Source organism: Passer domesticus, chromosome Z, assembly GCF_036417665.1.
Source record: "Passer domesticus isolate bPasDom1 chromosome Z, bPasDom1.hap1, whole genome shotgun sequence".
NCBI lineage: Eukaryota > Metazoa > Chordata > Aves > Passeriformes > Passeridae > Passer > Passer domesticus.
In genome coordinates, this window is record NC_087512.1 from 54,359,859 (window position 1) to 54,384,133 (window position 24,275).

Sequence of the window (24,275 nt, forward strand, 5' to 3'; positions counted from 1 at the left end):
TATCCTTAGCACAGAGGAGGTAGAGGAAAGAACAAAATTAATCTGTTGATAAATTGAAAGCTTGTTATTAAAATATAAGTGTACCTTTTGCTTTCCACAGATCAGATAATTAATGAAAGTGAAGTACAAAAACTGAGAAAATCTGCAATTCATGTTTTGAGTAGGGTGACAACACAGAGAAGTGCAGGAGAAAAAGGGATGAATTTTATAGGATATTAGCATGGAGGGAAGAAAGCAGTGAACCTACACAGTATAAAAAATAATTAAATAAAGTTCTGCAGTTTTAGAAGAGCCACTAACCAGCAAAATGTATTGATTTTCCCCACAACATTTCCCATGTCTTGACCACTTCACCAGAATTTCCATTGACTTGCCACATAAATACCATATGCCACTGAGATCTCTCTTGGCATAAATTGCACATCAGCAACATTAAGTTGCACTTTCTACACTTGCTCTGAAGGTAAGTGTATACATTTTTACTGATCCCAACTTTTGAAATTCTGGAGAATTATTTTGATTGCAGTGCTAATGTCTTTCAGGTCTTCTACTGCATTCTGGATAGGTTTTGGTTTAGGTTCTGGTTTTGGTTTGCTTCTTTTTTGCTTATTTGTTGTTTTTTGGTGGATTTTTGGGGGGCTATTCCTGCCAAAATTGGCCAGACTTGAGAAAAAATAGTCTAGCTTGTAGGCATAATACTTTAATAATTTAATGTTTTTGTTGCTTTGATGACTAAAATACCATAACCATTACTTTTTACTGACCTACTCCCCTGCAACAACCTAGTCACTCTTATCAGGAGTGGATCCTACTGCACCATGTATGACTCCAGGACAGTTTGATGAACTGATGAGTTCAAATGAGACTGAAGCTCTGGTCATGTTCAGGAGAGGTGACACAACTGTCCCTAACTTTCAGCAAAGGGGACAATTTTTTGGCCGCCCTTCAGTAGAAAAACTCAAGAATTCTCCATGGCAGGACTCCAAAATCAAATAACATTTCAGGAAGCTGGTGATTCAACATATCTGGTTCAGGTAAGAACAGATTTTCCTGCAGTCCTCATTATTGTTTGGTTTTATCAGTTCAATAACTTCTTAATTCTTCCAGTCTTAGAGTGGAAAAGTAGAGGTTCACTGATTTCTACTGGAGTTGGATCAGGTCCTCCATTAAGAAGAGTCTTTCCATTAACTGGCCACAGAGATAACATAAGTTGAAGCCATCAATACTGGATACTATGGCTCTAAATGCCCAGAAAATAACAATGGAATGATTCTTTACTCCACGGCACTCTGCCATGTATGAAAGGGCAATAAAAATTAATTTGTTAATGTGGTGAAGTGTTTTAAAGAAAAAAAAATACAATTGAGATATGATGTATTCAGCAATGATTTTTTTCTAAAGAAAATTAATTAGGGAATAAAATGAACCATTATTTTAGTTAGCATATACCCCCGAAAATAGCAAAATAATTATGTTTAATTCAGCAAGTAATTTTTTACTAAAAAATTGCAAACACAGTTTAATGTGCCAGAAATTTATCAAGGAGCAATTTCATCTCTTCAATAAATATGGCTTTCCACAAGTAAGTCAGAAGAATTTAGTCAAAAATTCAGTGTCAAACTCACATAGCTTTGCCCGTATTTTATCAGGATGTGTGAACCATGCTAGGAGACTCTGAAATAGACTTTGGGGTTTATTTAAGGATATAAAAAATAGATTCCTGAAACCTTCCTCATCATTTCCTGTTTCACTTAAGCAAATCTTTCTCAGAGGTTTAGATCAAATTTCTGTGTGCCTAATTCTTCTGCATTCAATGCAAGCTTGAAAGATAGGATTTAACCCAAGAAAATGCTTGGGCTCAGATTCTGAAAGACTGATTGTTGACTGATTGCCCCTGTCTCGTCTGTGGATGTACCACCTAAGGATCTGGCCATGTAACTTCATCAAGGTAACCCTAACCTGTGTGATTTCTGGTGATGAACCTTGAATTGGAAAGATGCTTCCTATGCAACCATGTCTGAGGTATCATTGCTAACACTCAAACAGTCACTCACATCACTGAAAAAGATGGAATATATAGTATTTATACATTATAAATACTATATCAATGTGCAGAAAAGGTCACTTTTCCACCTTTGCCCTGCTGTGGAGGATTTATTTTGCTTCAGGTACTCTCAGAGGGATAAATCACCTTCTGGAACTAGAGCTTGTTTCAGGTAGTGGGACTGGGAGCTGATTCCAGCTCTGCTTAAGGACCCTGAAGAGTTACACTAATTTCAGGGATTTAAACTGTGGGAGACGGCCACGGGGAAACAAGGCTGGGATGCCCTGGGAGAACACCCTTGTCTAACTCCAGGTGACAATCTCCCAGGATCCTCTGCGCCTCCATATAGATGGGCATCTGCTCATCAAATGTTGTTCACTCCCCAGTTCCAGTAAGTTCTATGCATCCAGCTTCCTCATTGGTTCTCCTCAGAAAGTCACTCCCCCTTCTCTCTCCCATTTGTCCCACCTGTGTCACCCCACTCCAACTCCTCCCCTAGGCCCATTTCCCATTGGACTGTTTGTACCCTGATCCCTCTTACCCTTCCACTGTCCCAGCTCGTCCCTGCTTTCTGCTCTTGGTTCCTGGTTCGTTTTGGCAGAGGCTGTGCTCCTGTTTGTTCTCTTCACCCTCCCGCCACCTGGACCCCTGGTCTGTCTCCAAATAAACCCTGCTGGATTTGCCAAGCCAAGAGTCCTCTTGTCTGTCTGGTGAGGCTGTCATTACGTCATTGGGGCTCAGGCGTCTGGTGGGAGTTGTCAAAGCAGCCCGAAGTGGAGACGCTCTCGGTGCTGCAGGCACCCTGACAGCACCTGCCTGGGGAGGCTACTCTGGTCAGTCTTACAGCTGGCACCCGAACAGGGACCCTGGGCAGCCGTCCACTCCCGAAGAGTGAAGTCCATCGAATCCATGACCTTTCCTTTCCAGGAAAGGAAAGCGCCATTTGGGACCAGCTCCAGGAGGAGCTTTTCTTTCATTGTTGGAAGACTGTGTCTCCTGGCCTGTCGGCACTCCTTTGGATTCCTTAGTAAACACTGCAGCTTCGGGGAGGAAGCTTCCAGGATTCAGAGGACCGGCAGGAACCCACCACCCCTTCCAAGGTTTCCTTCATATCACCAGTGTGATGAGTGATGCAGCAGATGCTGCCAAGTGCCTTGGGATGGCACCACACACAGGCTCATTTCTTTTCAGTTAACCTTAGCCTCATGGAGGGAGATTTAGGTTTGTGGGAAAAATGGGAAATTGGTTATCCCCAGCCCAACAAAAAATTTATACCCAAGTTAAGGCGACCCTGATGATTGAGGAAGTTTCCTTTAAAAAGCGGGACCTTAAGGCTTTTGTTCTTTTTGTGTTTCAACATTTTCCTGATGCCTCTCAGGAAGATGTGTCTTCGGTTTTATTTTGGAGAAGAGTGGGGAGATGCATATGTGATATCCAAGTTGGGAGAAACTATAGGGTGGAGAAATTTAATCCTCTTTTTGATTAGATTTTTAAGTTAGTCAAAGTTAAGAGAGAAAAAGATGGGGAAATGTATAATAATGGGGCCCCCAGTTATTCTCCCCTGTGTTCCTCCCTCCCAATCATAACCCCACTTCCCCTATGAGTGGGACAGGATCCAGATCCTGCCCTCGGGCACACCAGCTCCCTGCTGCCTCCTGCCCCATTCAGTCCCTCTCTCAGACTTGAACTGGCCACTCCAGTCCGAGCCCTCTCCATTCCCTCACACCTAGCCCCCCTGTTCCTAGTTCGATTTCCAGTTCTGATAATTAATGTTGTGTAGTTCAAGATAATGCCATCCACATGACATTGTTGATCAGACCAGTCCATCACAAAATGGCATCACTCCTCCTTTACCTTCTCGTGCTCCCGCCCCTCCACCTAGGGTCCCACATGCATCGGTTTCCACCCCTGCATCGGGTCCCTCCCCCTCAGCCGCATTGAATGTGACATTGTTGGGTTTCGCCCCTCCTGCCCCTGTGACCACTCCCCTTGACAAGCCTCCTGTGGGTGGTAACAGCCTCTAGGAAAGCCACACCTCAGTGAGTGGGTCAGGCCAAAAACTAGACCATGCCCCTCCCTCTCCAATCCTTTCTTGTTCCCACACCACCGGAACTGGAAGTGGGTCTGACCGGAAGCAGACCATCTTGGCCTGCTGGGACTCAAACCACCGAGTCCTCCTGGTCAGCCAGAGGATCCGTGCTTTAGCTCACCCTGCCCCATCCTCTGGTGAGGATGAAGACAGCGACATCCCCTGCAATAACAATAGGCCAGGAGGGAGCTGGATCAGGGAAGAGGCCCTGTGGGAGAGGGATCTGGGGTTTGTGCAGGACCTTGACTGCTTCGCAGCACCTGTCATCATGGGGGGGGAGCAACGGTGGGAACAGATTCCCTATGCAGAAGTAAGGGAGTTGAGGAAAGCCGCCAAAGATTATGGTCAAGGTTTTTCATATTTTAAAATCATTTTAGGTCTCACTTTTGCCAGCCACTCTTTAATAGCCCATGATCTGTGGTACTAACAACTGCATTGCTGTCTCGCACAGAATTCCTTCTGTGGGAGATGAAGTGGAAAAACTGCAAAAGCCTCTCATTGCAAAACATAACTTAAGAAATGCATTAGGTGAGGAAGCCAGTGAGGCTCTGGCGGGGGAAGGAGAATTTTGTATACCAGAAGATCAGGCGATCCTACCCCCGATGTATTAGATGATATTCGAGCAGCTGCGAAAGCCACACTGTTGAAAATCCTAGATGGCACCACCCCCCTACAAAACTTTTTGTCTATACACCAGGGGACAGAAGAAACATTTATCAAATTTGTCAGTCACCTCAGAGAAGAAATCAAAAGACAAATTGATAATGTGGAAGCCAGGGATGAACTTCTGAGAAAAATGGCGATGAGAAATGTCAATGCTGAGATAAAGAAGGTTCTTAGGGCATTGCCTCAAGAACCCGAGCCGCCCATCCCCCAGATGGTTGAAGCATGCACTAAGGCATCATCTTTAGAAAATACTCTTGCACTAGCTGTAAGTAAAGGGGTGGGAGAGGCAATGAGTAATGTAAGATGTTTCAGCTGTGGCCAACTGGGACACTTCCAGGCCAATTACCCTCACCTATTAAATAGACAATATAACTCAGCTCTTGTACCTTCTCCAAGACCATTTAGGAACCATCACCCACAATACTGTTCAGGAAACGGGTGGCAGAGCGCAATGCAGCCCCGCACAACGACATCAAATGGCCGGCTGCATCATCGAGGCCTCCCAACCATCCAGGAAAACCAATTCCCGGATGGCACATTTCTGAGGATGGGAGGCACGAAGAGGGACTCAGGTTCTTCTGGACCACCTGCAACTTAAATCAAGGAAACCGTTGGGTCCTGTACAGCCAGCTCCATCTGCTGCTGCCCGATGAGGACCTCGTAAAGGTTCCTGTGGGATCCCTGGGCCCTCCCTATCACGAACGATCAGCTACAGCGCTCCTCCTCCGAGACAGCCACCACACCCCGGACAAAATCACCATCCTCTCCGAGGTGGTAGAAATTCAACCAGGAAATGAGATTACTGTCTCTGTGATGTGTCTAAAACCTCGGTTCAGTTCATGTAAATGGTCTCCTTTCGCACAGCTGTATATTCTAGAAAGACAAGATTATTTAAATGCTGAAAACGATGATCCCATTTATTTCTCCCAGGACCTTACTAGAGAAAGACCCATCATACATTTCTTCATTTCGCAGAAAGGGAGATCAATCAAATGTAACCTAATGGCAGACACTGGAGCGGACATCACCATCCTTCCCTGAGCAAAGTGGACCCGCGATTGGGAGTTAGTGCCCCCTTGTGGCACAGTCTCTGGTGTCGGGGGGAGCTGTGAACTGTCTCAGGAGTAAACATCTGGTAAGTGTGGAGGGGCCGAGGGGCAGATTGCCACCATTCGGCCTTTTGTAGTTACATCAAACATTGCACTCCTTGGCAGAGACATTTTGTCCCAGTGCGGGGCTCACCTTGACATTCCTAACCCTAAATGGAATTTTTAGTATGGACCACTGAAGAGCACACCACCCTGCCCTTGAATTGGAAAACTGATACACCAGTGTGGGTGGATCAGTGGCCCTTCCCTGAGGAAAAATTAGCCACACTCAACGATTTAGTAGAAGAGCAAGTGCGCTTGGGGCATCTCTTACCATCTAAAAGCCCCTGGAACACCCTTGTCTTTGTGATAAAAAAACCTGGCAAAGACAAGTGTTGCCTCCTTCCAGAACTCCATAGGGTTAATGATGTCATCGAGGACATGGGCCCCCTCCAGCCTGGCCTCCCCTCTCCCTTCAGGCTTCCCCGAGATTGGGAGCTCACAGTCCTCAACATCAAAGACTGCTTTTGTCACTTTTCCACCTTTGCCCTGCTGTGGAGGATGTATCTTGCTTCAGGTACTCTCAGACGGATAAATCACCTTCTGGAACTAGAGCTTGTTTCAGGTAGTGGGACTGGGAGCTCATTCCAGCTCTGCTTAAAGACCTTGAAGAGTTACACTAATTTCAGGGATTTAAACAAGCTCATGTGCTGTTCCAATTAATTTTTAAAGAGCAAGTGTAGCTATTGATAGTTTTCATGGCTTAGGATCACACGTTAGGTTTTTTTTTTTTTTTCCTTGCTTTAACTCCAGCTTCGGAAGTTGGAAGTTTTTGAAGGAAATGCTCTGACTCCAGAACTGACACCAGTGCTTATGGAACTGGTTAGAGCTCTGTTGCAGTTGCATCTGGCCCACAGATGCTAGTAAAACCTAATACATAAGAGAGCAATAGCAGGAGTTGCATAAAATCTGAGACAGACAAAAAATGCCTGTTGGAGGGATGACAAGACAAGAAAGGAAACTGCATCTAGAAAAAGATGGTCTAACTGTCATGAGAAAACACGCCAATGAAAAATGTGAAATTTTTGAAATAATTTCCAGATATTTGTGGAAGTTATAGCAAAACTGGAAACTCTTTTTTTTACCTTTGCCCCACAGCATGATAGAATACAGGGAGGTACAACTAGACTCAGAACACAAGCATGGAAATCACGATTCTCCTGGGGAACAGCCAGTCTATGAAGTTCACTGATGTGGCAGGGTTAACTACTATGGATATTTGAAAGGTCTTTATAGATTTATCACAGCTTACAATATTTATAGATTTGCAAACTGGAACAGCAATAACCATAGTATAGAAGCTCTGTGAGCTAGAAGACACCCTCTGGTGTGTTCATTGCACTTGGGGTGTCTCCCCTCTTTGCACACTGATGCACTGCAGCTCCTTCTGAAGGCTCTGGTGTGGATTGTCAAATTAGGAGGGAAACCACTCTAATGGAACTCATGGAACTCATGCCATGATCCAGCATAGCAAATCCCGTGCTGTTAAATCAAGGCTTTAAAGCGATTTCTCGGTATTCAGAGAGGCCTTTCCTTTTTAGGCAACAATGGAAAATTATCTGGATAGACCCTGACCCTTAACCCACAACAGTGAATGTCTCAAGCATGGTACAACGGATCAGAGTTGTTCTTGCTGCCCTCTGCCCTTTAGCATATCTGAAAGGCAAACTTCTCACAGAATCAAACATAATCACTCCTGAAGTCTTAGCATCCCTGGGGTTTCAGCTTTAGGGCATGAGGGGTAGAAAGATGACCTCCTGAGGACCCTTCAGCCTTTTTCCTTATAATTCTCTGATTCAAACTGTCATTTTGAGGTATTCCAATGAATTTTGAGTTGAATACAGGATGAAGGTGACTTACATAGCAAAAATATTGCTTAAACATTATTCATTAGCATGTAACTTCTATTAGTGAGCCAAGTTGCTTTCACTGGTTGTTTTTGTCACTTGATATGCTATAAGCATCTCATCCTGAGCAGATGCTGATTCTGTGCATTGCAGGGTCACTTCATACCTAGAGCACTGAAAATCTAAAGTTGTTTGGAATTCTCTGAAGTGTAAACAAAGTCTTTCATGATCAGCAGATGAATAATGGTACAACAGTCATAGTTCTGATTAAACTGTTTCACACCTATTACTTGTTACCACAGTGCATACAATCACCTTGCCTCAGGATTTGTCCAGCAGTTCTGGATTTACCCAGGTTTTGGGGAAGCCAGATGGAGAGCTGCTTAATATGGGTGGAGGTCAGTTGACTGCCAAAAGGACTAAGATTGGTAAGAACTGGTATTTCACTTCTCTCCTATAGTTTAGGTTTTGTGTTTTTTTGTCACGGTGCTGTCAAGGTCCTCAATTTGGTGCATATGTGGAACAACATAACTGAGATGCCCTTTTGTGACAAAGGAAAGCTGCAAAGAGACAGCATGGATAAGCAAATACCTAGGGCCTAATGATCCAAGCCTCCAGAGGGCTGCTGTGCTAGTCAGCCTTGCTTCCCTGGTGACCTGCAGCTTTAACTTTTGAGTATAAAGGATTTTTCCTTCACTCTCACAAAAATTAAAGGGCCTGACTTTTACAGTACTTAATAGTGCAATTTGGCATGGCTCTTGCGTAGGAAGGAGGTTCTTCTTTTCCCTTCTTTCCTGCCTTGTTGTCAGATATACCTCATAGCTGTGATTGCTTGCTCTGGAGTGTGCTGTGGCTGCTTCTGACAAGTCCTGTGTGTATACAAGGAAACTCCTTTGTAGTTCTTCATGCTTTCTTTACCAGGTGAGCTTACAGAGTGAACCATCAAAAAGTGAAGCACAGCTCATTTCCTTCTATTTTCACAAGCAAGTTAGAAGACTATGTCTATGGGGTTTTTTTGTCTGCCTGCACAAATATCCTTTCAGATAATGGCTGTACTGGTTTTTGTGCCCTATCTTAAAGAGGGCAGTTCTTGGAAAACAGGTCTCTTCTAAGTCTTTAAATTCTGCCTAGCTCCTTGTGAGAGGCAATGTGAAGTACTAGGACCCTCTGATGGTCTCCAAGGAGTAATTCAGAGGACCTGAATGAAGCCCTGAGAGGAGGTTCTCCCTTGAGATGTGGAGAGACAAATGGGATTTGAACTGTCCTGATAGGACACAAAATTTGTAGGGTTTGCTGCCGTGGGGTCTGTTGCTGTGAATTTTCACTCATCAATTTTTTTTCAGAATGAAAATCACTATAGAATTAATATAATGTAATTGCAAAGTTGAATATCCCTCAGCTCTCTACATTAGATGTATGTATTAACTTACCTAAATGGACCAGTGTCCAGTCAGGACAGCATTTTCCGGACTCCTGACTCACTGGTGGTCTGGGGCTGAAGTGAGCTAAGTAATATTGTAATAATTCTTACAAATTATTTAACAAATATTAAATTATTTTCTTGAAAGGTTTCTTCCACCACTGCTGATTTCTATCATGGTGCCTGAAGTGCTTTGCTTCCATTTAAAGCTTTTTGTGCCTAAGCCTCTGCCTTCTGCTGCTCTACCTGTCTTGATCTTTTTGCAGCTGCCACTTCAGAATTTGGAGATAAGGGGCCAGCTAACATAGCAGCATTTTTCCCCCTTTCCATGGCCATTAACGTTTTTCCTTTCTAGTGCTTTTTTTTTTCCTAAAAAAAGGTAGCTTTGTCTATAGCTTCCTGCTACAACTTCAAGGAAGCGACATTTATCTATTACCTTACTGCTGCATTGTGAAAGTCACGAATTATGTTCGTCTACTCGGATAGACTTTCACCCTGCTTTCAGTAGGTCTCCATTAACCCGCATCTGCCAAATTAAACTGACAGGTTTAGAAAAACTTGACACAACAGATTCTAAAATTAGGCCCGCTACAAAAATCAGAGAGATTGAGACCGTGGTTTCCTCCCTCTGTGCAGCTTTAGTTGAATCAGAGTGACATGATAATACAAAGAGGTAAAAGAGAGAAACAATGTTTCAGTCCTCCTTTATAATAGGGTTTTGTTATTCTTGCTTTAAATTTCAGTGACAAAAGTGGTTTAGAAATCACTAACAAGAGTTTTCTGACATAGATGTGCCTTGTGTTCCTCTACTGGGGGCTTTATTATTTTTTTTTCCCTGACTATTCTGAAAACTTCCAAGGACAGTAGGTGGAGGGATTGTTAGAAAAGAAGGGAACATCTTAAAAAAAAAAGTTGCTAAGCTTAGTTGGTCAAAAACGGACATGAGCTAAAGCCCCCCAAAAATAAAATCCCTGCTGACAGTGTGTGTTCACTGTGAAGTGCTGTCAGTGAAACTGGGAATAATATTTTAAAAGGATTTTGGTTAGAGTTCCCAAAAAACCAGGTGTTGTAGCAGAAGTCTTGGCAGTGAATTCACTGACAGGTCTGAAAGCTTTCTCCATAGTGAGAACTTTGTGATGATCCCCAAGCTCTCCTGCTGTATGGGGACCCAGAGCTGGAACAGTTCCCTGGGTCTAGTACAATTTTATTAACTAAGAGTTACTGTCTTTAGAAAATAAAGGAAACAGAGGAGACGGCATAGCAAATCCAGACTATCCCAAGATCATACACCATTTTCTCTGTATTGAATTTCCTCTCTTCTATGAAGTTGCATAAAACTCCTGAAGGACTTGACTTGTTAGGAACTCTGGATTAACAAACATATGATGCCAAATCTTGACGTTTCTTAGCATCTCTTACTTTTGTCACAGAATTCTTTATGGTGCTCTGCTGCTGAGGAAGCCTCCAAAATCCTCAAGGAAATGGAGACTGTGAATAATTTTTCTGTTCTTAAAACATGGCAAACAGTGAAACATGGCAAACAGTGAAACAGGCACTATCTAGAAATTAATATTTAATGCACAACAGTTGACTCTTAATTTTCATTTCTGAAAGTGAAAATGAAAAGGAAAGGAGAAAAATGGGAAAGTTGCTATGTCACAAGCTGCAGTTTGGAGCATAATTTATAAATAGATTTTATTTCATCAGGTAGAAGGATTCATGCTATACAGCACCTGTTTACGTTTGCAGAAGGCTGTGCCTGTTTGTTTGCTTGTTTCAAGGAAAGAACTACTGACATTAATAAATGCAGGACCTGGTTAAAGCTTCCCCCTTCAGCTTGTTTTCTGGTGCTGCTGTTTTACAGTTTCTAGAGAGGCTGGAACCTGGGAATCTTGGTACACCTATTCAGAAAATTGCTTAGCAGGATGTGTGTATCTGAAGGTAAAATCTGGCCCTTCATAGAGGGTGAAATTAAAACTGCACTTTGGATCAGGGAGAATGGCTTTTTATTCTGTCCTGCCTTCATGGACAGCAGTGTTTCACTGTTCTTCACTTGGGGTGATCTTTAATGCAGTGAATGTCGATATTTTAGCATGTTTATGTTTCGTATTAACTCATAGTCAATATTTAGCTAGCGTTACAGGATTTAACATTTTAGAGCAATGACAAAACTTCATATTGCCGTGTGGTTTCTCTGAAGCTCGCAACATTGATACAAATATCTCTAAATTAACATAAAACATGTAATTATAAGAGCTCTGTCTGAGCAATTTTAGATAAATTTCATCCTAAACAAAATATAAAGGTGAACTATCTAGTGATTTCTTTGTCACACTCCAAACAAATAAGCAAAGGAGTTGATACATTATGTAACACAGTCTCACTGGACTTCTTTCTCTGGAGTCACCAAAGTTTTTACTTGGGTATTTTTAAATATCAATAAAATTGTACAGAGTTCTGCCTTCCACCAAAGAACTGTTAGAAATTTTGATTCTAAAGTCTAAACCAATAAATCTTCACTCAGCAGACTGGGGTTTTTTGGTTGGATCTTTCGGGGGTTTTTTTCTTCAAAAATGAGAAAAGACTGTGTTGGAGATTCTGTTTTGGAAAGAGATAAGTGCCATAACCCTAGAAACAATTTTTTATCATTTAATAGACATTTAAAGAGCAAAGAATTCTGTGCTACCTTTGCAAGTGGCCTGTCAAACACTACACTATATTGTAGAATGTACAGGTCTCAGTATGTGTACAGATGTTCTTGTGAACATGCATATATGTAACTAGGTCTGACTGGATGGACATGATTTATTTATATCTCAGACAGGGTTGTATAGGACCAAAAGTATGTCTTTCACCCAGACTATGTTAATAACCTCTAGCCTAATTGAGACTGTGACCTGTGGAAGCCAGAATTCAGAGAGGGATACCTCTTTTTTTTTGTATAATTTGTCTTTCTTCACTATTGTATGATAGGAGTGTCATTCTATAGTCTCTATTGTGGTTTGGTTTTTTTTTACACAATCATATTCCTCTGTGTAAGTGTTATAAAAACTGTACACAACATGTTTATTTCAGTATTCAGTTAATTTAAAACTGTGTGCTAGTCCAATTTAAACAACTGTAGGAGATCAGGCTGAAACAAACAGAAAAAAATTGCTTCCTCCACTGTTGACTTTCAAATTGGTTGAAGGACCCCAGAGATTAAACGATGGATGTTTGGTATCTCTCTGTTAGGATCATTTTTTACTTTTAATAGAAAATTTCTGACTGAGACAAAAAGGTCAAGCAAGTTAGTGCCTGGCAAAGTATTTCTCATGTGGATATGGCAGGAGGAAGATAAAAAATCCCAAGCACCATACAGCACCTCAATCGCCTTACACACACCAAGAATTTTGAAGCTAGTAGTAATTCATTCATCTATGGATCTACATCTGTTAGCTTAATAGGTGACACAAAGCTAGATTTTAAATGAGTCTAACCCAATAACCACACTTATGTAATAGGCTTTTAAGGAAGACGGAGAAGAAAGCCTTAATGGTAAGAAACACTAGCTCAAAGTATCAGTTCCAGTAGCTCCAATGACTAACATTAAACCTTTCTGTCTGTCTTTCAGTATAATTTTTCTTCGTGTTTGCTCTACTCTGGCTATCACATTTGCACTAAGGCTCCTTTTGCCCTCCTGTTCACCTATGTGAATGCACAGGTATGCGCATAACACATTAACAAAGAAATATTATTGTTTCAAAGAACTTATTTCTTGTGGTTGTTGCTGCACAAAGAAATGCACATCACGGGCAATATTGTTTTTCTTAGTTACTCATAAAATGTTACTGATATTATGTATTGTACTCCACCACTTAATCTGCATGAAAAACCATAGTAAGAAATAAGTTTCTCTAACTTAGTTGTTTCTAACAAAGATTGTATCTTGATTTCTTTTACGGGGCTGATCAGGCAGAACATGATTTTTTCTTCTGTACACTGATTTTAACTCCTTGGGCTTCAGAAGAATTACTCTTGGTTTATTCTGGTGAGAGCTGGAGAGGCAGCTGATTTTCTACCCTAGGTGAGTTTCTGGCACAGAAACAGAAATATTATATGTGTGGGGGGAAAATATGATGTGCACTAGCAAAATGTCCCTACACAAATCAATAAGTTTAGTTTAAGAAAATTTTCTCCTAGAAAATGCCAAAATAAACTAGAGTAACATTTTATTTAATGGTGTGGGAAAGTTCCGCATTATAGCCATATGAGAAATGTATTTAATTTTCTTTTTTTAAGACAGTCAGCAAGTAAGGCAAGAGTGCATATTGCTAAGTTTGCTAACACTGCCTAGAAGAGCATATTGAAAGATCCCCTGAAATGCACAATAGGATGCAAAACTAAGATGGAATGCTTTGTGCAACTGAAGAGCACTTTGATGAACTGACTGGCTGCAGATACTGTGAATCTCCAATCTTGTTATTGGCAGACATAAAAACAACAGTGTAAACCTTTTGTCTCTTATTCTCTCCTGATTATACTGGATGTGGTGGCACAGAATAAACATGGCAAGGCATCTTTGTGCTGGAGATGGTTTTAGCAATAAATACAGCCCTGGCACAGGGAGGCACAACTCTTGTCTCTTCAGCTGGTGCTACGCTGGATTACTCTCGGTATGGGTTTGATCCTCAGTGTCTTTCTAGTAATGACTGCTCTGGCAAGAGCATTAATCACTGCAAGCAGAGAATTAGCAGCTCCAGCATTATCCATGTGGCCAACAGACATGAAGAAAAAGCAGGAGGCAGAAGGGAAATATTGTGTGTGCTTTACAGGTTAGCAAATGTACACTGATTAAATCAGCAGCAATACACTGCAAAATTAGGACTTCTGTCCCTTGTAATTGTACATAAATAATACATGTTTAATACATTTTAAGGAATTTCTTGAGATACATTCACTGCAAGGAGAAATACATGGTTAGATAGCAAGGGCTGTGAGAAGATTAGATGTGATTCTGTCTTTGAGAGGCATTCACAGTGCTGCAAAACATTTCATACATAAAAGTTGCAAAGCAATATGTATCCTATCTTGAAAATAGATTGCCAGTATTTTCACATTAGTAAGGAAACTCACATTGGCAGTACAAGAAGTTTGGAGATATTTATATATGTTCTTGTTAAAACTGCTGTCTTTAATTCCTGTCTGAGCTCCAAGTAAAGCCTTTTTGTTCAATATGATTTCATTTCATGACAGGGCAAGGAGGGCTACACTCTGAGAGAAAAGACTAAATCTTAATAACCTCCAAATAGAAAAAAAATATATTGAGACAGAAAGAAAAATAGAAAGAAAGAAAAAAAAAAGAGCCATCACCAGACATCAAATAAGACAGAAAGAAGTAAAAAGAAATTGACAGCCAGAGATAGGTGAGAAAAGTATAGTGACATGAAGCAGATGTGGTTGTGCTGCTTCATCAGGGCCATGCTACAAGTGTGGGAAATTTGGACAGTAACAGGCATATCAGGTTTTCAGAGACAGGTCCCCTCTCCCTCTCTTTCTGTCTCCTCTCCACACTTAGCAACAGGGCCAGTTGGAGACAGCACTCTCTTGCTACTGGTGCATCCCTCTGGCCTGGAAGCAGCTGGACTTACACCAAACTGTGGCCAGAGAGAGGGGCAGAGGAGACAGCTGAAAAGGTGCTTGCCATGGCAAGCAGCTGAGGTTTGCGTGTGGGTCCATGAGAGCCAGTACCCAGGAAATGAAAGTCTGGGTAATCCACAAGTCAGTGCCGTCAGCTGGGGAAGCAGCATTTCTAGAGCCAGGCCTTACCTCTCACAACTGCATCAAGCAAAGCTCAGTCTCAGAGAGATGTCTTTGGATTGTTGTTCCTTTCTCTTTCTTCCCTTCCCTTCCCTTCCCTTCCCTTCCCTTCCCTTCCCTTCCCTTCCCTTCCCTTCCCTTCCCTTCCCTTCCCTTCCCTTCCCTTCCCTTCCCTTCCCTTCCCTTCCCTTCCCTTCCCTTCCCTTCCCTTCCCTTCCCTTCCCTTCCCTTCCCTTCCCTTCCCTTCCCTTCCCTTCCCTTCCCTTCCCTTCCCTTCCCTTCCCTTCCCTTCCCTTCCCTTCCCCCTTCCCCCTTCCCCCTTCCCCCTTCCCCCTTCCCCCTTCCCCCTTCCCCCTTCCCCCTTCCCCCTTCCCCCTTCCCCCTTTTCCATATATGTCCTAGAGCATCAGTCTGATCTTATCATCACACTTCTGGAGCACTAGACATGTCCTAGGATGCTGGCTAAACAACAGTCTTCTGAAAAGTCCTAATGTGGAATGTGGAGGATGATTTAACTGTCAGGGGTGTTTTTGATTTTGGTATTGGTTTCTCGCTTTGGTGTGTGTGTGTGTGTGTGTGTGTGTGTGTGTGTGTGTGTGTGTGTGTGTTTGTGTGTTAATCATACATAATCTTCTAAGCTCTAAGCTTAAATGACTATGAATAAAGCCTGGAGACTAATGTTGAAAATATGAAAAGTATGTCTTAGCTAAGCTTAGGTTTCCTGTTGAAGTTCAAGGAAATAATACACTGAAGACAAAAGACAATAAAAATTTTCAGACAAAGAGAGCTGAGACCCAAATATTGTAACACTATAATACCTGTAAAGAAAAGTGCTTCCAACCAATTAAAGTTTGGTTCTGAGGCTGGATGAAGCTATGCAAGCTAAAAATGACCAATGAAGTATTTTCAGTATAGCTCTGGGAAAATATTCCAGGTATGTCTGCAGACTCAGTTTTGTAGGTTTATCTGTATAAATGGTTTATAGAAATAAATGTCACATTCAGTGGTAAAATGAGAGATACATGAAGTTTCTATTGTGAATGATACAAGCTTATCAGAGATAAAGGGACTGATGAATTATAGCTATAGTTTCCATATTTACTACTGCAAGCACTAATTTTTTATCCTATTAACAAGTAAACTGTGAAGGGATGGATTGATTTCTGATAAAAAAGAGCTGATAAAAGCCCTGGTGCAGAATTGTCAATATTTGGGTTGTTTATGCAATTAGTTTTTCTTCCTAATCTCCTGATCTTTGGTGCTGCTACTAACTCAAGACTATCCTCTTGTAAGAAGTGACACTGCAAAGCAAAGCATGTACTTTTTCCAGGCAAAGGGAATACAGGACACAACAAGATGAAAATAGGTTTTACCCTGAGCTATAGGTCTTCTGTCAAGGTACAGAAGCATAATTCACTTGCTAGTCTTTTCTTCAAGCACAGGAGATTTAAATGAACACTCTGGGAGTAGCATTTGAGCTTCATACAAACTCATCCATTTGCTGCAGTGGAAATGAAGCAACATACAATGTGTGAAGAAAATTTTATACTTAAGCATGAGGTAGTCATTGATTCAGATAGTGTTTGTTGGAATTTTCTTCTGGAAGACACCCAGTTCGGCCTCTGCCCTGAAGCAAGTTTATCACCTGCTGTAGTGTGCAACTTTCCCTAGTCAAGTTGCACAATCTTTCACTACTCCTGTACTGTACTTACCATTTTTTCTAGGAAGATAGCCCAAACATTTAATCTGAATGTCCCAGCTGCAGTAAGGGTTCATTGTTCCTTCTGAGGTTATTTTCTTCTAAAGGAAGGAGTTTGACTCAAGAAATTATAAAATCCCTTCCAGCAGCCATGGACTGCTATTAGATGACCTCTGTATTATGCTGAACAAGCCAATATTTCTCTTTGAAGGTCATGTGCTCTATGATCCTACCTAGCTTGATACTCCTGATTGATACTCTTTCCCTTACCCCACTTGATTTGGTACCCAAACCTACCTGCATTATTTTAAGTCCAGTGTCACAAGATCAGGAAAGTGTGTATAGTCCCTCCCCTTGACCTGCTGGCCAGGGCCAGTGTGCACTTCCCCTTATTTGTGATGTATCTGCAATGCTGGCTTGTTTTCTGCTTGATATTCACTGCTGCTTCCAGGCATTGACACCAGGGTTGCTACTCAGTCCCAGCCTACCTTTGTGCATTAATTAGCCTTTTATGTCCATGTACAAAATTTACACTTGAACTGTTTACCAATCTTCATATTTTGTGAGGTCTCTTAAGAATGAGGTTTAACTTTCCCACTTAATAATCTTTTCCCCTTATTTACTATAATTTGAAAGTCACTTTCTTAGCATTCAAGTTACTGATTAAATTATTGATTTATGGGACTCACCTCCATTTCTTCCTAGCTGCCATTTAGACACCAAGGTGCTGTTTATTACTAATTAGGTTGTCTTTCTCACTCAACAACAATCCCATGTCTTCTCCTACACACATACTCACAAATGTTACATTAATCTCTAAATCTAGGCCTAGATTTAATTCCATCTGACCTTTGGCTTTTTCCCAAAATAGTTTAGAAAAATATTGAATTTTACCCAATCACTATAGGTGGCTGACGGTGGCATATGATATGTTTCTCCTGAACTGTTTTAACTTTTATTTCTCCAGGGTTCATCAATCTGGATCCAAAGACCACCAAAAGACTTCATCCCATCACTGTCCCATCAAGAAGCTTATACCAAATGCAATCCTCCCTTCTCTTTTTGTCTCCCTAAAGAAGCCTGTGCATGATGCACATGCTGTGCCACTCAGTCTCTGTGACTGTGCTCACACAGTAGCCCTGAAACCAGACTTGACCTTACAATCCCTCCTGACTCTTTGCTCTTCCTGACTGCTGCTATGCACAGCAATGTAGAAGCACCACAGGCTGGTCTCAGAATGCATTTGCCTCTGAGCACAGACTTGATTCACTGGTCAGCAGATTCTGTCACAGAAATACACTAGCTGTGAGAAAACTAAAGAAGATTATCATAGATCAGAAACTTAGTAGAGAAATGCACTAAAGAGAAACAGTTTTGAGCAGACAGTGTTGATCTTTCAGAAATAGTCATTGGCTCTTGATCCCACAGAGAAGGCAAATTCTATGATGCAGACATCACTAGTAGTACAGGTGGCTGAAGCATGGGACACTTTTTCTAACCTACTTTCTCTCCCTCTCAAGTCTCTTTTTACTTCAGAGCAGACCACCTACCACTTGGATAACCACAGAGTTATTATCAAGTCACTGCATGAACCAGCCCTACTTTGTCTCTGGGTATCTTTCTGTGACCCCACTCTGACAATGAATTCTGCAAATATACTGAGTGGAAAACAACTGCTCCTTCTTTTGCTTTGTGTCATATTCATTACATTCAGCTTCCTCATTGCTGTTTCTATTATTTCCAAAGGCTGATTTTCTTTGGTACCCTTGGATGGGTTTTATCTGAGCCGTGTGATTTGCTGTGCTTGAACTACAGGACAGACTCCATGGGATTCAGAATAGTTACAGCTCCATCACTCCTATTTGCATACTTGCTTTCCAAAGCCATTACTCTCCTAAAAGTATCAGAATCCCTCTTTTCTCTCCTTAACCCTTTTTGCTATCTGTCCTGCTGACAGTGGTTCATTCCAGCATGCAACTGTAACAACAGGATTATTTATAATGGCTTCTCTGTGTTGCCCTCCAGTTTATTCACATCTTGGACGGGTGAGGTTTGCTTCAGCCTGCACTATCTCAGACAGACTCTCTAACAGCTATTTAATCATTATTACTTTATTCACTTCAGCCCAGTAAACAGACCACACTGTAAAGAACAACCTCTACAAGCATTTGTCATTCTCAGACAAATTGTTCAGAATATCTGCTTTTTAGCCACATGTCACTGCTTTCAGGGTCTGGTGGTCTTCATGAAAGTTTGCCTCACTAAAATGTTGTTGGCATGTATTCCAGGGTGAGCAGGCATTGGTGAAGACTTAGTAGAAACATGTACGTTTATTCAAGCAAACAAATCCTTGAAGTAGTTTCTTTAAGAACTGTTGTCATCACTGCTGTAACTTGCAGACTGTTGCTATTGACAGGCAATTGATATTCCTCTCTGAACTGCATGAAGCTGTAAGCACAGAAGCTTCCTCACCTTATTTTCATCAGCATTACTTAATTTTTTTGGGGGGAACTCTCGAAAAAACTACATAAACCTCACCTCCCCTGGGCACCAATTCCTCTGCATTAGGTTGAGAAGAAAGCTTCAGCTTCTGTCACTTTCCATAGTGCATCACAGTGCTTCAACATGGGAAAAGTGCTTTACAAATTTACACTGTGTTTATAGGTAATTTCTCCTATTGCCTGCTTTTTTTCCCTGGCACAGACAAGACACTGTCCTAGATGGTTTGGTCTGATCCGGTAGGGCTAATTTCATCCTATGTTCTTTCCATCATAACTCAAAGTAGAACCTAAAAGGGTAATGCAAAAGTCCTGTCTGCTCTAGGCACTCTGTCTTACTGTATCAGCTGCTTGCAACCTACTGTGTTGTGCTCTGTTTCCTAGGTAATCAGATTGCTCTCTGTAGAATTATGACTTTATGAGGGGGGAAAAAATGTGTGAATGAGAAGCCAAATTTACTTTTTTCTCTGTTAAATATGACAAAGGCCACAGTAGGAGAAAAGCTGCAGAGCAGAAGAGAGTGTCTGCAGTGACAGAAAAGGGCAAACATTGCTCTTATTTTCCCCTGTCCCATCCATAGCTATCCACAGATATGTATGGGACAGGGGAAAAGACTAAAATGCAGCACTTTTTGTTAAAAAGGTGCTGTCAGCATGATCAGTAGATATAATAACAACACAGAACACCCATATTCCTGTGGACTGCTAGCAAAACCCACAAACTTTCTCCATTCAGCTCAGTAGCCCTGGGAGAGAAGGCCTGATAGGCTTGAAATATGCATTCTTCTATTTTTTTTTTTTTTTTTTGCACCAGTGTTTAAATAGTCAGCATCCCTTCTTATTTCGTGGAAGTAATGCTTTGGGACAAACTGATCAGAGGACAATATTTGAGGTATAGTAATATTGTATTCAGATAAATAATTTTCCTTAATGTTCAGACATATTGTGTTGGGAAAACAGTACAACTTGTAAGAAGTAAAAATGCAAGCCCAACAGTTTCTTACGTCACTAACTTGAGAAGTGTCTGTCAGTGCTCAGATTTTCTTACTCACTGTAACACCAATCTATTACTTTATAAAATGTTTATGTTCTGACAGTCCTTCTCTTTATGTCTCTCTATGGCATATTGCAAAATCTGCCTGGTTTTTGCAATGTGTTCAGAACTGTCCTGTTATAGCAGAAATACCAAGAGTTTTTGTGCAATGGAGTAGATAATATTTTATGATTGTTCAAGGTAATGTGGAGAGAAAGTGGCCCAACTACAAAAACATTTAGTTTATCTGCTACAAGGTAATCCCTCATACCTTGTGTTGCATAGTCAGCTATGTTGTTGTTTTCTGCACTGAACTGATTGTGCCTACCCATTCTAGCAAATGTTTCAATAACTTACATAAAACATGCTACATTTTTGTATCTTATACACCCCTCCATACAACTACCAAATCTTATTAATTCTTACTGTCTTTTCTCTTAGAGTACCTATGAAATGCCTACTGTATTTTAAAAAATATTAGATCAACCACGCAATGACCCATGTTTACCCACTGAACTGAGCAGGAGAAGCTACTCTACATAGAGATGCGGTGAAAAGCTGAGCATGCTGTAATGGGTGACTTGGAAAGCCTGTGGAGATTGTCATTGCTCTCCATGCACTTGCTTTTGTCTTGTCCACCTGCAGCAAGACCTCTGTGTCTACAACAGAACAGATGTTCTGTAGCTGAAGACTTGGGTTTGATTTAAGCTGGTGACTATTGCCCATGAGCATTTCCCTCTCTGTACTAGTGAAAGCCACAAGCCAAAACTCACCTGAGGTCAGTTTCAGTAAAGAAACAATATACACTTTCCCAAACATGGAGGCTCCTGAGAATTCACAGAATCACTTTCTTCTTTCACTGCCTGACAGAAGAATATTAGTAGCTTTCTGTGAAGGAAATGTTTTCTACCTTTGTATTGCTCTATAGATAGATAAAGAGATCTCGGTTCCAGTTGCCTCCATCTATAAACACAAAATCCTTACGAAAGAAAGCACTTTCTTTTCCCTCCCCTTCTAATTTTTTAACAAAGAAGCAATAAGCTGACAGCTGATGAACCCACAGCTGGCAAAAAATTGGCTCAGTGTACTGAGAGTCTTGACACTGTAGTAGCATGGGTTTAGAATGTGCAGTGGTATATCTATTCACTGTGGCTAGGAAGAAATGAGTAAAAGTAACAGAAAGACTCATTTTTCTGCCTGGTAGGCTGGTATCTTTTTTTGCTGCTGTCTATTATTGACTAGATCATATTGACTGTGATGCTTCAAACACTGTAATTCATCAGACAGATGCTGACTAGCTACTTGTTCATTGTTTATTTATGAGCAGGGAATGATTTCCAAAGGTGTTGAGATCATTTAGAAGACAGTAATCAATTCACATATATTTTTTTAGGTTACAAAATAATAAGCCTAAGTCAAATTATATTTTGTTGTACGAGATAGTAAAAAAATGAACCCTCAAGGGGCAAACAAACTGTTGTTACTGAAAGAATCACCCATCCAGGATGGACTCAGCTGCCTAACACCTCATTAACTATTTAGCAGTTCCTTAGAAGGAGAAATCTACTATACAGTGAATTCCTATCAATATTTAATATAGCAGTGCCTGGAGCACTGGACTGAGTTCCTTACTTGTGCAGATGGCATAAGCAAAGTGTATACTGCCACATCTCTTAATGGGGGAAATCTCAGATAAATCCCAAGGCTTCATTCCTTTGTTCTGGTTTACTTTATATTCTTAGAATTGTTAATGACCTATTGCTGAGCATTTCTACAGAGTTCATGCCAGTTTTTTCCTTTCACACACACAACAAGAGCACTTATTGATCACCAAGCAGTTTCATCTGAAAGCCAAAATTACACCATACTGACTTAATGCTATCATCTTCTGGTTTGGGAAGTACCTTTGCTAGCCCAACTAGTTGTAGTAAATTTGTTTAAATTTTTTCAATGAGAACCCTCTAAGTTATTTTTGTCTTGACCTAGTTTTGGTACCTGATTACACATTATAAAAATAATTGACCTGTCTTCATTAGTATAATGTTCTTTCCATTTTAGAATAATCCATCATATTCAGAAAACTCCACCAAAATCTTGTAGATTTTTTGCTATTTCTATACTCTCTGCCTCTCTATCCTGTTCCTAATTATAGATATTCTACCATCACAGTTAAATTTACAGCTGCTATATTACAGCTAAATTGGTTTTTATCACTCTTTTATCCTAGTCTCTGTTCTCAAGCTCTTCCATTTTTCTCTGTCCAGGCTTAGTTCCCGACCTAGTGTGACACTACTGCAGGGACAAAGGAACCTATTAGTGCTTTACACTTACAGTGTCATATCTGTCTAACCTGTCCTGAAACAGAAGTGTAGGGATTTGTTTTTCACTGTTCTGTGGTGGAACATTGTCATGTCATTTGTGAGGTGGGAACTTCACAGTGTAAGATGCTGCCAGCTGAAGAATACTAAATGATCTTAGTCTCAGCACCAACAGCTATCCCCAAGAAAAATAGTGGGGTTTTTGTTTTTGTAGCCCCAAAGCAGCAGAGGCTGCCATGGATTGAACACAGGTGAAAAAGAAACAGTAAAATGTGAGATTTCTAAAGGAATAAAAAATAACTTAGATTAATACTATTTTTAATGTTATCCAAACTATGTATTATCTTATTTACTCCATCACCCTGTTCCCTGCAACCTAGTGACTCTGCTTTCAAATCTCTGCAAAAATACTGTGATCTGAGATGAAGATAGCCAAAATATTTTTCTTCCCAACAGACTTGTACACAGTAGCCTATTCATTCCCACTTGAGCATGAACTAATCTCCATTACCTAGCTGCCACAGCAGGCAATGAGGCAACAGACTTACAGGGGGAAAAAAAAAAAGTGATTTGCTTGTTTCAAACCTATTTGTTATATATAATAAAGCCTTAGCAGCCAGTGGTGATGTGATATGGATATGGCCCTTTTGATTTGATTTCCCTTACAACTCAAAACATCTTTGCCTTTAATTCTTTTTCTCTGGCTGCTAATATAGCTCCACAATAAACACACATTGTCTCCTTGTTTAATTTTAAAGCCATTTGGGAAAACTGTGGCAACATGCCATAAAAATTTGGCTTATACCACTTCATTCCACTAACTCAACTGTTCCACTAGATTTTTTAGTCTCCTGAAGATTTATTAGAAAGTTTTATCTTTTGTATCATCCAGTCCTTCTGCCAGATGTACATGGAAGCTCTTAAAACTCAAAGCAATCTGTCAGAGTTGTCAACAACCTTTTTACAATACTATTGACCTGTTAATCTAGAACTGTCACCCACAATGTAGAACTCATTGTATTTCTGATAGGAGAATTCTTAAGAGCACAGGGTTTGACAAAAGTAGCTAAAATTAACAAAACACATACAAAAATTTAAGGCTACCATTAAAAATAATAGTATCTTACAAAAATTAGCAAAAGTAATAATGGTATTTACCAATTCCTGTAATATATTTTCTGATGAGGGATCTGTCCTAGAAAGTCAGTAATGCCTACTTTGCTTTCTACTTTGCCTAGTAGGCTTTCTATGCCTACTTTGCTTTTTGTCCCAGAAAGTCAGTAATGCCTACTTTGCCTGGGGACAAAAGATTGCATATCCAACAGAAATTACAGAAATTCCATGTCCAAGAATACAGATTTTTAGCATTTATTCACTTATACATAGACCACATAAATACATATATTGTCATAACTTATGGTAATAAGTTTATAACCTTGCAACTGCTCCAAGCTGTGTTTATATGCCACTGATTCACTCAGGCACTGTGTGGTCTATTCAGGTCTCCAAGTCAAATGTAATAACAATATTCTATCAGAGTTTAGTGGAATAATTAATTTAACTTATTTATGCATTTTTAAAGCTATTAGAATAATTCAGAGTCAAATGTACTTCCCAGAGGGATTCTGTGGTCTTAGATCTGTATTTACTTTGAGATCCTTGCTTGAAAGGAATTAAAATAAAACTTCGGCATGTTTTAAGTATATCAGTCTTGG

General features: G+C 40.7%; 2 protein-coding genes across 13 annotated transcripts in view; both read left to right on the forward strand.

The window, feature by feature from the left end:
- The window catches only part of EFNA5 (ephrin A5), a 521,261-nt gene that overhangs the window by 273,976 nt on the left and 223,010 nt on the right, over positions 1-24,275 (forward strand). The window lies entirely within an intron of this gene.
- Positions 4,078-17,981, forward strand: LOC135290782 (uncharacterized). 12 transcript variants are annotated; one of them, XR_010353599.1, is made up of 6 exons: positions 4,078-4,270; positions 5,196-5,934; positions 8,097-8,222; positions 12,828-12,917; positions 13,169-13,280; positions 13,496-13,772. XR_010353599.1 is itself a non-coding variant. In XM_064404717.1 (6 exons), exons 1-5 carry the CDS (start codon positions 6,062-6,064, stop codon positions 13,265-13,267), a joined length of 795 nt encoding a protein of 264 aa, XP_064260787.1. In that variant the 5' UTR covers positions 5,943-6,061; the 3' UTR covers positions 13,268-13,280; positions 17,680-17,981. The 12 variants fall into 12 exon arrangements, 4 of the variants coding, with proteins under 4 accessions (XP_064260787.1, XP_064260785.1, XP_064260786.1 ...); XR_010353596.1 differs by having other exon boundaries at positions 4,080-4,270; positions 4,831-5,934; XR_010353595.1 differs by having other exon boundaries at positions 4,085-5,064.